We start from the raw sequence: 11,952 nt of genomic DNA on the forward strand, positions 1-11,952 counted from the left end.
TTGGGTGACTCCTTGCAAATCCCAACTCAACTTCACAAAAAACATATTTTTTGCTTTTGTTTTCTTGTCAACTGAGTGTTTGGTTGATGGCCATTGTTTTTCATCATACTACATGTTTTTCAAGCTGAAGTATCCTCAATGGGATACAAAATGAAAGAGCACTATGGGAGTGCAGATACCAGGCTTCTACTGTCTGAGCACCTTTGAGGGATACCAGGAGCATTGGACTTATCCAGAGAATAGTGTTATAGAACAAGAGTTTTATTTGTTTGTTTTGGTCCAAATAAAAATTACAAAGGCTCCAGAGAGGGGCGTGTAAAATCAGATACCAAAACCTGTCTAGCACTTCCCAATTTGTGTGCCAATTACTGATCAACATGATTTCAGAAGCAATCAACTGGTTTGGAAGATATCTTTGTCAAGGTACATTTTGTTGAATAGGTATGGGTGAAAAGATGGGATTACAGTTTCCTCTTATTGGAAAAACACTGACTCATACTTCACCTGGTCCTGTACATGAGCATGAGCTATATCTATACCCTGTGAGACCAAAGATCTGAGCTTGATGTGGATACCTTCATTGTGCAGTTCTATTGTAAATCATAGGTATAGTGCTGTATACTCTTTCAATAAACTGGTTACTCACAATGATACATCTTTTTCAAATTGTGGGCTTTTGGCACTGCAATATTTACAGAAAGAAAACAAATGGATGGGGGTGCAGATACCAGGTGTGGGCCAATGCAATCTGAAGGAATCAACCAGTTTCATTGAACAAGAGAATTATGGTGTGGGTGTTGTTGTCCCAATTTCAATTCAAAAAAGTAGCAAAATGACAAGTGAGCATGTAGAGGAGTGTGGGAGTTAGAATCATAGAAAGCCTACTTAAACTTCCCCATGGGAAGAAGTATGATTCATGCATATAGTACAACCTGACCCATGATCCCAGGGACTGCTTATGTGTCCATTGGCCAACCCCTATTCAAATTGCCACAACTCAAGATGTATGGCATATACACACCAACTTTATCTGATTCAATTTATGTCTTACATATGTGTCTGTTCAGTCAACAGGTAACTTGTACTGGCAAGGTTTGTTTTTATTGTTTAGTGAAAACTTGGAAGACTCTCTGTGCCATGATCACAAATATGGTAACTGCACAGGGTTGTAGAAGTGAAATCAAAGTTTAAAACAAACAATCACTTCATAAAATACTTCAAATAGATTGAACAATGTTAAGCTACAAGGGGATAGGTGGGGGAGTGCAAAAACTGATCTTTGCAAGGGAGTGCAAAAACTGAAGTTCAATGTACTACTTGGAAGTTGTTTGTGTTATCAATATATAAGGGAATCTACCAAGCATGCCACATTACAAGACGGACATTGATGGGGGTTCAGGGGCCAATATTTATAAGGGAGTGCAAAAAGTAATATTTAGGAGGGAGTGCAGAGACTAATATTTATGAGGTGATAAAGAACTTACAGATCAAATAGAAATTTAAGGAGGTGTGGAAACCAATATTTATAGCAAAAGCCAAATTTGCCAATGTACTACATTTTAAGTATTAGTTTGGGAAGTTCCAAGATCAAATACATGCAACTTTTATATGTAAGGCACACTGTTTCCACTTTGGGGAATCTTGTCAGAAAGGGAATATGCCATAAAGATGGTCTTATCACCCTACTAACAAATCAAAAACCTACATGTAATGCTTTACCTACATGTAATGAAAGCATTACATGTAGTGATGAGGAAAAAGAAACGTGTAATCCATACTTACATACAATGAAATCAATTGTAATTTTCACTTACATACATGTATAGTGCGCAAGTTATATCTTCTTGGTACAGGCTAAAAACATATGATTGGCATATGTAATGCAGTGCTGGAGCCTTGTACAATAGTATATGTGCGGATCCCAGGAACCTGGTATCTGCACTCCCTCGTATTTTCTGTGCCCACAGCATTGGGGTAAATAAGCCAGGGTACTGAGCAAGGTATCCACATGAAACACATGATGAATAAATTTTTACCTATTGAGTACATATGATTCAACTGATTACTATTGTCAAACCACCTTATTACATATGTAAATCATATGTAATTGATGTGTAACCATTTATTCATTGTGTGTCTCATGTGGATACCTTGCTCAATACCATGGCTTATTGACCTCCATGCTGTGCGCACAGAAAATGAGGGGGAGTGCAGATACCAGGTTCCTGGGATCCGCACATATACTATTGTACAAGGCTCCAGCACCGCATGACATATGCCAATCAACCTGTACCAAGTTAATTATTACTTGCTCCATGTTGATACCTTGCTCACTGACCTTGCTAATTGACATTCACACCCTGAGAACAAAAAAGGGGGAGTGAGAAACCAATATTTATAAGGGAGTGCAGAGACTAAAATGCCAAGACCTTTGTGTCATTATAAATTCAATATACATGTGACTTGCTGAAGATTGCTACAACATGGTCAAATTGTAGCATCTGAATTTTGTGGGAAGGAACAAATGGGGGGAGTGCAGATACTAGGTTACTTGTACCCTAGTTTTTGATAGTTTGTTACCAGGACTACAGGTCCATTGAAACACTTTAGACTTGGCTAAATTGAACCACAGATATTCTATGTAGAAACAAATGTCATCTGGTAAAGAAGTCTACAGTAAAATTTGGAGGTGATTTATCTGTTTGAGTGCCCTTAACCCTAACCCTAAGTAGCTCAGGGATGTCTGCTTGGCCTGTGATTGGGAAAGAACATATGGTTTCCATATGGAATCCACCTGGTGGAAAATATAGCCTTGGTTCTCCATCAAGAACCAGTTTTCCACATGTGGAAGCTGTTCAATGTTTGCAGTGTTGACCATTCCATTACAACACAATGTGCTGATTGCTTTATTGGAAGTGCCTTCATCAGACCGCAAGCTGTGACCTCTACAACACTTGAGACCAGGTAACATTGGAGACCATGTAATCTGAGCTTGCCAAGAGATATTCCCCTGCTTCAAAATAATCATTGAGTATCAAAGATTTTAATTTAAATGCATCATCAGTAAATGAATTGAGTTTGAATGGGACAGATGACAGACATTCCTCACCTGTGGAGACAGAAAACCTGTTGGCCATGAACACTACCACACCACACCAATTTGTAATAAGTCACCTGGCCATGAATATCACATACAAGCATGATGTTTGATGTGTAGAAATTATCACATGTATGTACAATAGTCTTCTGGAGTTCCACAAGGTACTGCTGCCAGGGGACTTAGAGTTCTGTCTACAAAGCCTACACAAGCCTCCACAAGCCTATATAAACCTTGAAGAATGACATGGAGCCAGTTTGATTTTTCAGAGCCAAATGTTCTTGAGGAGAAGGCCACCATGTGTATTTGTCTTTCAACTCAAGTACAGCAAGGATGAATTGAGTGATACAAATTTGCACACTCCCTTCTGTGAATGGAGATCAAATCAAATGGAGATCAATTCATCAAATCGTAAAAATCAAACTGTGAAAAGGAAACTTACACTGTGGACATATTCAGCTTCTCCAAGTGGGAAGGGGAAAATGATTAGGAGTATAATTTGTCATAAAGTGATCTATCACTGTACACCTGAGCCATGACACCTACACTACATATGTGCAGCAGGCTGAGTGAATAGTTGGCTACCGTGTACATACATGTTTGCTCAGCTGTGTCCTCATCTGGATGATTGAATCATATGTAATACATGCTGTAACTCTTTTTCAGCTTGACAAAATCATTCCAAAAATTGACTACATACACTGACTCAAAGTTTTGGTGTAATTTTTTCAACTAAACAACATGTAACACCCTGACAAATAGCTACAAGAAGATTGCCTGAATAGCCATGATGATAAATGTAGTAGATTGTTGGGACAATTTTTTCAATGTCAAAAAATTTACATGATGTAATGCATGTGATTTATTCATTCAGATGAGCAGACAGTTGAGCAGACCTGTATGTACAAGTAGACACAGAAAGTTCACGTCACCCCCAGGGCCCCACCCTGTGTGTATTACATATGGTGTAGTGATGTTCCTGGCCCCGGGGGTGACGTGAATTTTCTGCGTCTACTTGTACATGATACGCAACTATCAACTAAGCCTGCTGCACATAAATTGTGTGTGTTATGGCTTAGGTGTGCAGTGATGGATCCTTTTATTACAAACTACACTCTTAATCATTTTACCCTTCCTTGGGGAAACTGAATGATGTTTATGGTGATACCTGAGCAATTGAATGTCCTTGTAAGATGGAAATGTACTCCTCCATGTTCCTAAGCTTTCCAGGCCATTCAATTAGGGTATTCAAAGTTCTTCTGGAACTTTCCAGAAGGTTTTTTCCGGAACACCAGAAGCTTTTTGTTGGTGTGTTCTGGCATTCTGGCATTTGGCAAATTTGAATGCATCACACTTCCAGAATGCCAGACCAGAAAGCCCATTGACAATTTGAGTGTGTTACATACACAACCCAACTCCACCAGAGCTCCCCTCATCCTCACTCACATCAGCACCAAATCACATCACCATCAGCTACTTCATCTCATCACTACACTCACCTTTGAATCCTTCAGACAAGTTCTGGTTGAAGTCGGTTTTTAGACAAATCACAAAGAAAGTAAACATGAAATGGATTTCCAGACAATCAAAGCTTTCAAGTAGGTAACACAATTTTAAAGAGATTGATTTGGAGACCACAATCACATTAGTTTGAAAAAATGTTTGAAACTAACAATTGAAACAAGACTGACAACAATTGTTTCAAAAATGCCAAAAGAGACTACATAACAAGCATTGATTGATTCTGTGAGCTTGAAAGTCTCTGTGTATTGACTGAGTCACGGTGAAGGGAAGGTATATATAAGTTGGGAGCACACCACTGAAGGGTTGGAAGTTGGAACCGTGTTTTCCACCGGTGGTATTTTCCCAAATTCCAGAAGGGGTCTGGTGTTCTGGAAAACACCTTCTGGGAATCTCCAGAAGAACTTTGAATACCCTAAATGCCTGCCACCAAACAGGAGCTTGCTTCATTCCTGAGTTGTTTTTGAAGATGTGATTGTCATCAATGGAATTAATCAGCTTGTTGAAAGCTGACTTGAACATTCAGGCCTGCAAATATTCCATACTAAGTACGTGAGATTGAAATGATCTACATATTTAAAACTGAATCACTATCTTGTTGAAACCAGCACCTCTTTCCATCAGGAATTGGGTGAACCAAGCACTTCTCAGTTCATTGCGGCCACAGAAGATCCTGAGAAAATTTAAGATTGTGAGGGCTTTGTCAAGAACTTCAAGCTCTGAAATTGCCTGTCTGTGCAGTTGATATCCCAACCACAGGGGGTTGTAGCTGTGATACAAGGCTGGTAGAAATTCAATAAGACCAACCAGAGTCATGAGAGCCACAGCATTTTGTTACCTGTTGGTGACGTCTTGGCAGAATGTTCTTAGGACATGAATCATGTTACAGAGAAGCTGAAACCCAGCAATATTGAGTCCACAGGTTGCAAGCAAGGGTAGGTTGCTGTGAGCAAGGTAAATCTTTCAGTGTTGTGCAACTTGGATGGGCCTTCAGAGGCCATGTTTGCAAGTGAAAAAAAGACATCACATTGAATAAATGAGGCTTTATAGGGATGGAGGATGAAACAGGTGAGCTGGCTGATTGTCCAATGTCTGGCTAACAGGCTGATTGTCTGGCTTACCAAGGATTCAAAGTTAGAGGCTTCCCAGTCATAATTCTTAAACCAGGGATACCTCTTGGGATTTGATAGGATCTCCTGTGGACATTAGGCAAGGGAGCAGGTTGGCAGCAACAGTCTGATACTTGTTCTATTGCCCATGCAAACTTGCCAAATTATTGACTGATGGTCTCTCCTCAAATTCTGAATGCTGGAATCTTTTGCAAGCAACTAGGTTTGATCCAGCATTTCCAACCATGAGCAGGAAAATTGTGACATATTCTTCTTTATCCCTACAAAAGGATGACCCAAGATAGTTGCTGAGGACCCCAATGAGTGAGAGAAATGTTGTCTTGTCCATTCAACAGACTTCTTGAAATTGGACTGGACTTCTGTCAGAAACTTCTCAAGTGTAGTCAGATCCTTTGACGCTAGAGGTACGGCAGGGGACCTTGGGAAGGAGCTTGCAAGCAGGTTGTTCTCCAGCTTCATCCATTCAAGTTGTACCCTTCTGGTGGGGGGTTCATTGAGTGCATCTGACTTGAACAAGTCTTCAGTTTGAGAGCTTGGAATTGAATCCAAGCTGTTGATAGACACTTTTGGTGATAGATGATCAGAAATTTTGGTTTACAGCAGTATGTGCAAGTTTTTGACCATACTGGTGCGGAGAGGCCAAATAAGGATTGTGCAACACCACTGTTTATTTTTGTACTGTGATTCATTGGGAGTTTCATCTTTTACTGTACTATTTGGCCCTTAAATGCCTTGCCCATTTAAGTCAGTGTACAGAAATAAGGGAAAGGGTGCTGAGTACTTTGTATGACTATTGTAGCATGAAGAGAGGCAATACAAGTGGAGCACTGGTCTCATATGAGGTTGAGGGTCTCACATGTCACATGTTGTGACAGCTCCATGATTGGTGACAGGATCATAACACTTGTCCATTTAATTTAGTGTACAGAAATAACCAGCAACCACACTGGCCCCACATTTCATCCCAGCACCCAGCCCTGGTCCAATGCAAAAATTAAACAAGAATGGCCTGTGGGTGCATTAGGCAAGTTGACCCAAGAATCTTGGTTTTGTTGCTGAAGTGCAAGATGCATAGCTACATACACTGCAAACATACCTTGGGTTGATGAATTTGAGGCATTGTTGGAGGGAAATCCTTGGACAGACCTTGTCCAAGGTTTTTATCCAAGGTATTCTTTTGCACGGGGATTACCTTGGATTGAAACCTTGGAAAGCTTCTGTCCAAGGTTTGTAATTTGAGAATGCTTTGGATTTTTTAATCCAAGTAAAATATTTGGTGGTACATCAGGTTATTGCTCTCTAAATAAAGATTGCCAAATGTCTATTGCAAAGATTTACCATCATAACCAGCAGAGCTTAGCAAGACCTAACAGAAATCTGTTTACAGGTTTTGGCTGTTATTGACTTGATATCAAACTCATTGGACATGATCTGCATCATATCTTCTGTATGTATCCTCTAGATCATAGTAGAAACAAATCCTGGGTTGAACCACAACCAGACTCAATCAAGGAAATCAGTGTTTGTACAAATGATGTGCAAAGAAAGACTTAACAAGAAAACATGTAAGGAAAAGCACCTAAAGGACTTCCTTCCTTATGGTCTTCAAGCCTTTGGGACCCAATGATAACCACTACCAACCCACAATAAATTTCTAGGGGCAGATTTGAGCTGCCTGACCCTAAGGTCAATTCAGACCATGCAGGACTGAGTTCTGCAACAATTAGTTGATGGCACTGGCCAAAGCCCTGGGTTGGGACCAAAGGAAATGGTTTGACTTATTTTTCCAATCTATCATTTCTAGAGGTGCTAGCAACTTGCAACATGGCATTTATTACTAGAGAACTGTGGTAGAACTAAACCTTACTGCAGTATCCTTATAAGGGCACTAAAGTGTGATTTCATGGATGGTAGAGTCAGATGTTTCTAAGACCAAGGCAAGATCTATCAGAACTTTAGCATGAATAGCCCAGAAAAAGGAATCAAAGGAGAAGAAAACCCAACAGCAGCAAAAAATGAAAGTGGTTGTATACTATTACAATTTTTAAAAGACACCAGGTCAAGAGAACTCCAGACAGTAGCCTAGAATAAGTGTAGAGATGACATAATCAGATACAAGAAACCAATAGTAGAGGCAGGTAGAGGCCCCGACATGAAAAGACTAGTGTGCGCCTACTGTACACTTCCTGACGCTGAAATACAAGAAAGCAAAACATTCAAATGGCAATCATATCTACAAAGATGCTTCGGATGCAACCATGCAACGACTAGACCTGAATGAGAAACGAGGTTGGGCAGAGCGCAGCACGAATTGACAATTGACAAGCAAACAAGAATCTATAAAATAACTTAAAAACATCTGACAAAAAAGGCAAGTTCACGGCGAATCAAAGGTGAGCTCGTGGAGGTTTTGCAGATAATAATCTATCTCTTTCTCGCGAAAGTTGTCGGGCTCCATGCCTATTGACCCGTTTCTTGTCATGACGAGTGACTGTCCATTGTCGTACTTTTCCCAACGCGGCAATCCTTCGTAATTAGGGTCAAGATTATGGGCAAACGAAATCCAGCGTGCTTGATATTCGTCAGTCCGCTGCCCGGGAATTAAACCGACGACAGCTGGAAGATCGGATGCATGGAAGGCACCTTACCAAACACGGTGCAGATAAGCGAATGTGTTGACATTCAAGGATGGAGTAAGCGGGCATACCTATTATAGGAAGATCCTCTTCTGCTCGGTCCAAGAGACTCCAAGTGGGCATTGCATTAGCTGTTGTTCTAAGAAACAATCGCCTCAAGCCCTGGTCCAGAGAGCTTGACTCAATATTCATCATACGCAAAATTCAGATCAACATGTCACTCCTTACTTGGAATGCAAAGTCACCCAGAATTGCGGAATATTGCTTGTAAACAGGCGTCAACGCATTTTTGTCGCCTGTGCCGAAAGGCGATCCCAGTTTTGGGTCAGAGGGCCAAAGTTGTAAGATCTTTTCGATCTGCTCCGGGCTTGCCTTGGGAACCTTTTGATGTAAAGCTGATGATTGAAAGCAAGTTGATTTGTCAGTCCTATATTGTAACTCACGAAGTATGACAACTACCTTACTCTGTCGAAGTTGGTCTTGGGTCTTAATCGAACTCGATGATATTGTAAGAACTGTCCCTTCATCTTTCATGGTAGTGCTAATCAACGGGATTTTTGCGACTGAATATATTGAGCACAGGACGAATCAGGAAATCTGAAATCAGTCACACGTCTAAATATAATGTCGGGAAAAGAGACCTACATCTACCAGCGGCCAAGGCATGCTGCATGGACTCCGTGACGAATTCGCCATCAACAGATGGGCCGAAGGTTAATGGGAAAGCCCCAAAGGAAAAGGTTCCAGGAAGGTCATTGATCGCATCCCTACGAGACCGGTCAATTCCACAGCAAAGATCCGTCGCAGAGAGACTTGAAAAGAGCATACTGTAATTTTTCCAGATCCGCATGGCGGAGACAATCCAGTTTATCCTTGGAGTCTTTACAGCCTACTTTATCGACCAGAAAGTCGAATCCTTTCTGCCCTGCTCCTTCAGAGAGCTCTGCAATCGGATGTGTTCAGCTTAGCAATTCTGAAAATAACTTTCAAGAATTTGTGTACTCACTGCCAGCTGGTAAGGCTGTGCCACTTTGGCAGATAGCAGCGCGGAATAAGCCATTGAGGTTTCCATTGAACGCCAAGAGGTGATGCGAGATGGATATCGCGCCAGCTAAAGATTGTATGTTCCATAAGATGGGAGATTCAATAATCAGTCCTTCCTTTGAATCCAGAAATCGACACCCACATGATTCTCCGTAGACCATAACTTTTTTCGGATCGCCTCCAAACTTTGATATATGTTTCTAGAAATATCATATATGTTTTAGGAGATTCTTCACACATAGCAGAGCGATTTATCTCAAGCATCTTGAAAAACTGTACTCAACTTGGATCCATTCCAAGGTCAATCTTTGATCCTTCAGTCCCAGATTGCCGACGCCAGCCTCACCAACTTCGCGTCCACCTAAAAAGCCAAAAGCCTAACAATGCAAATGTATTTAGTCTTGCGGTTCGATACAGGCCAAGAGTCGTTGTTGTTCTCCAAAAAAACTCACATTCATCCGATGGTTTGCCGAGACCCAGATCACTGGAAGACCAATCTCGATACTTTTCTTCACCATCGGGACTGGTGTAAGCTGCCAGCTCGCACCGTAGTTGAACCCACCAGGATCTGCCTTGTAAGTTAGTTTTGCTTCATCCTGGTCACAAATCCAGGTGAAATCACACACATATGAAGTACATCACCGGAAGTTTCGAACTTTTGTTTAAGCCGGCTGGACGAGCGATCTGACAACAGGATCAGATTCATGTAAGGCTTCGTCAGCCAGCGCAACCGAGGGACAGGCAAGGTTTGTGAGCACGAAGCCGGCAAGAACACTAACATCCAATGTCAAACAGTCTTCCTGTCCAGACCCGAACGGCGTGAAGTACTCCATCGGATTCAAATTCATATTATTGAACCAGTCTTTGTACATCGATTCTGTATCACCCCCTAAGGTCTGTTGAGAACACACCGGTGCATGCTTCTATTATCGCGAAAATCCGAACGCGTTGGAGGTAGGAGAGGTCATCAACGATCCACACATCGTCGCGCTGCAGAATCTCGTCCGATGAACCTTACCCTGGCGTCATGTTTCCAATAAGTTCGCAAAGGCGGAATGGGATTCGTAAATCGTCGATCCCCAACTGGCGGTTCAGCCTATCTAAAGACTTTAGCTCATGCGCAGAGGGAAGCGGCAAGAGATCTACTTACGTATGGAATCCCATAAAATCGTTCAATTTCATGGTGCAGATGCGATCTCCTTCCTCGAAAGGAGCCGTAGTCCAGAACGACCACAGGTTCTGAAAAAAGTGTGCAATTTACACTGTCAAAACCCAACTTGCTTCATCTAGCTGATCGAACCCAAGCCGTACTGACCTGTTGGAGACTTCCTACAGTACCACCAGGCCATCAACGCACCGCTCATCACGAGCAAAGCCGCAGATTTCTTCCCCATAGTTCAATTGATCACAAGCCAAAGGTTTAGGTTCGAATTTTTGGAAAAAGAGAGAGTAGATGAAGTTGACGCCTAACACCTTGCGACGACTACCTCCTCTTATATAAACACTATCTCATCCGACCATCGCCTTGAGTATTTAGGGTACACTGTCTCCAAGGCTATCAATCGAGTGTGATAAGAATACACACGTATTCAATTGATTGAACCATCCTTGTAGAGAATCTCCGCTTCGACGTGAACAATACCCACTATTCAAACTCTGAAATTGATCGTGGTTCTTTGTCTGATCGGTCTCAGGTGGGTGCGGAGTGCCTGCAAAACTCGAGCGAAGAGGCTGGCTTCATGAAGCCTACTGAACAGGTTCTCAACGCAGTACTCTACCAGACTCTACCTAAACATCACTGCGAAGGTAGTAAATTACTTGGCACCTTTCAGCCGACCGAGGGAACAAGCTGCCACACTCAACCGAGGGACTTGCGCGTAAAGTCAAAAAAATGGTGTCGGGGCTCTTTCCCAAAAATCTGCTTGCCTCAAAACTTTCCCTAGCCTAAAATCAAAAAGTGTGCATCTCGAGTGTCTCTATAACCTGGTACTCTCGGCTTCTTAATAGTGTCAGTGGTTGTGTCGATATCTATATCAGTCTTTCAGGGCTAGGAGCCAAAAATCGAGTAATTTTGCCTGATCTGAGTCTGAAATTTGAGTTTTGGTGTAGACTTGAAATACCAGAGTTCCTATCTATTTTCAGAACCAATCAAGCTATCAGGATTCTGAAAGTGTTGGGTAATAGCCATAAGGAAAGCACATATTTTTCATTTTTGGGCCAGGAAAGGTCAGGATGGTAAATAAAATTAGAATTATGGGATACAAAGTAAAAACTGGGAGTTTTTTCCCAGTTTCCCAGTTTCTCAAACACAGCCAAAAACAAAAACCGGGAAACTGGGAGAACGTGGGAAAGTACCAAACACAGCCAAAAACAAAAACTGGGAAACAAATCCCAGTTTTTACTTTGTATCCCATAAATGTGTTACACAATCACCCCTACCTGCAAAAGTCTTGGGGTCCAAAATTTTCTAGGTTTTTTTCCAGCATAAAATAGTTTTTGGCACTGAATTGTCAGTAGTATCATC

The 11,952-nt window shown here is 41.6% G+C and overlaps 1 protein-coding gene across 1 annotated transcript; it reads right to left on the reverse strand.

Annotated features, from left to right (window-relative positions):
• Positions 1 to 7,925: 7,925 nt before the first annotated feature.
• Positions 7,926 to 11,165, reverse strand: MELLADRAFT_48366 (putative carotenoid ester lipase precursor; the record flags this gene model as incomplete). Its single annotated transcript, XM_007410079.1, has 15 exons — positions 7,926 to 8,391; positions 8,456 to 8,546; positions 8,613 to 8,779; positions 8,849 to 8,947; positions 9,030 to 9,151; positions 9,213 to 9,327; positions 9,391 to 9,495; positions 9,571 to 9,628; positions 9,713 to 9,805; positions 9,881 to 9,996; positions 10,055 to 10,112; positions 10,208 to 10,351; positions 10,447 to 10,524; positions 10,579 to 10,667; positions 10,744 to 11,165. 15 exons carry the CDS (start codon positions 10,820 to 10,822, stop codon positions 8,126 to 8,128), a joined length of 1,680 nt encoding a protein of 559 aa, XP_007410141.1.
• Positions 11,166 to 11,952: the final 787 nt, after the last annotated feature.

This window comes from Melampsora larici-populina, assembly GCF_000204055.1.
Source record: "Melampsora larici-populina 98AG31 unplaced genomic scaffold MELLAscaffold_18, whole genome shotgun sequence".
Lineage (NCBI taxonomy): Eukaryota > Fungi > Basidiomycota > Pucciniomycetes > Pucciniales > Melampsoraceae > Melampsora > Melampsora laricis-populina.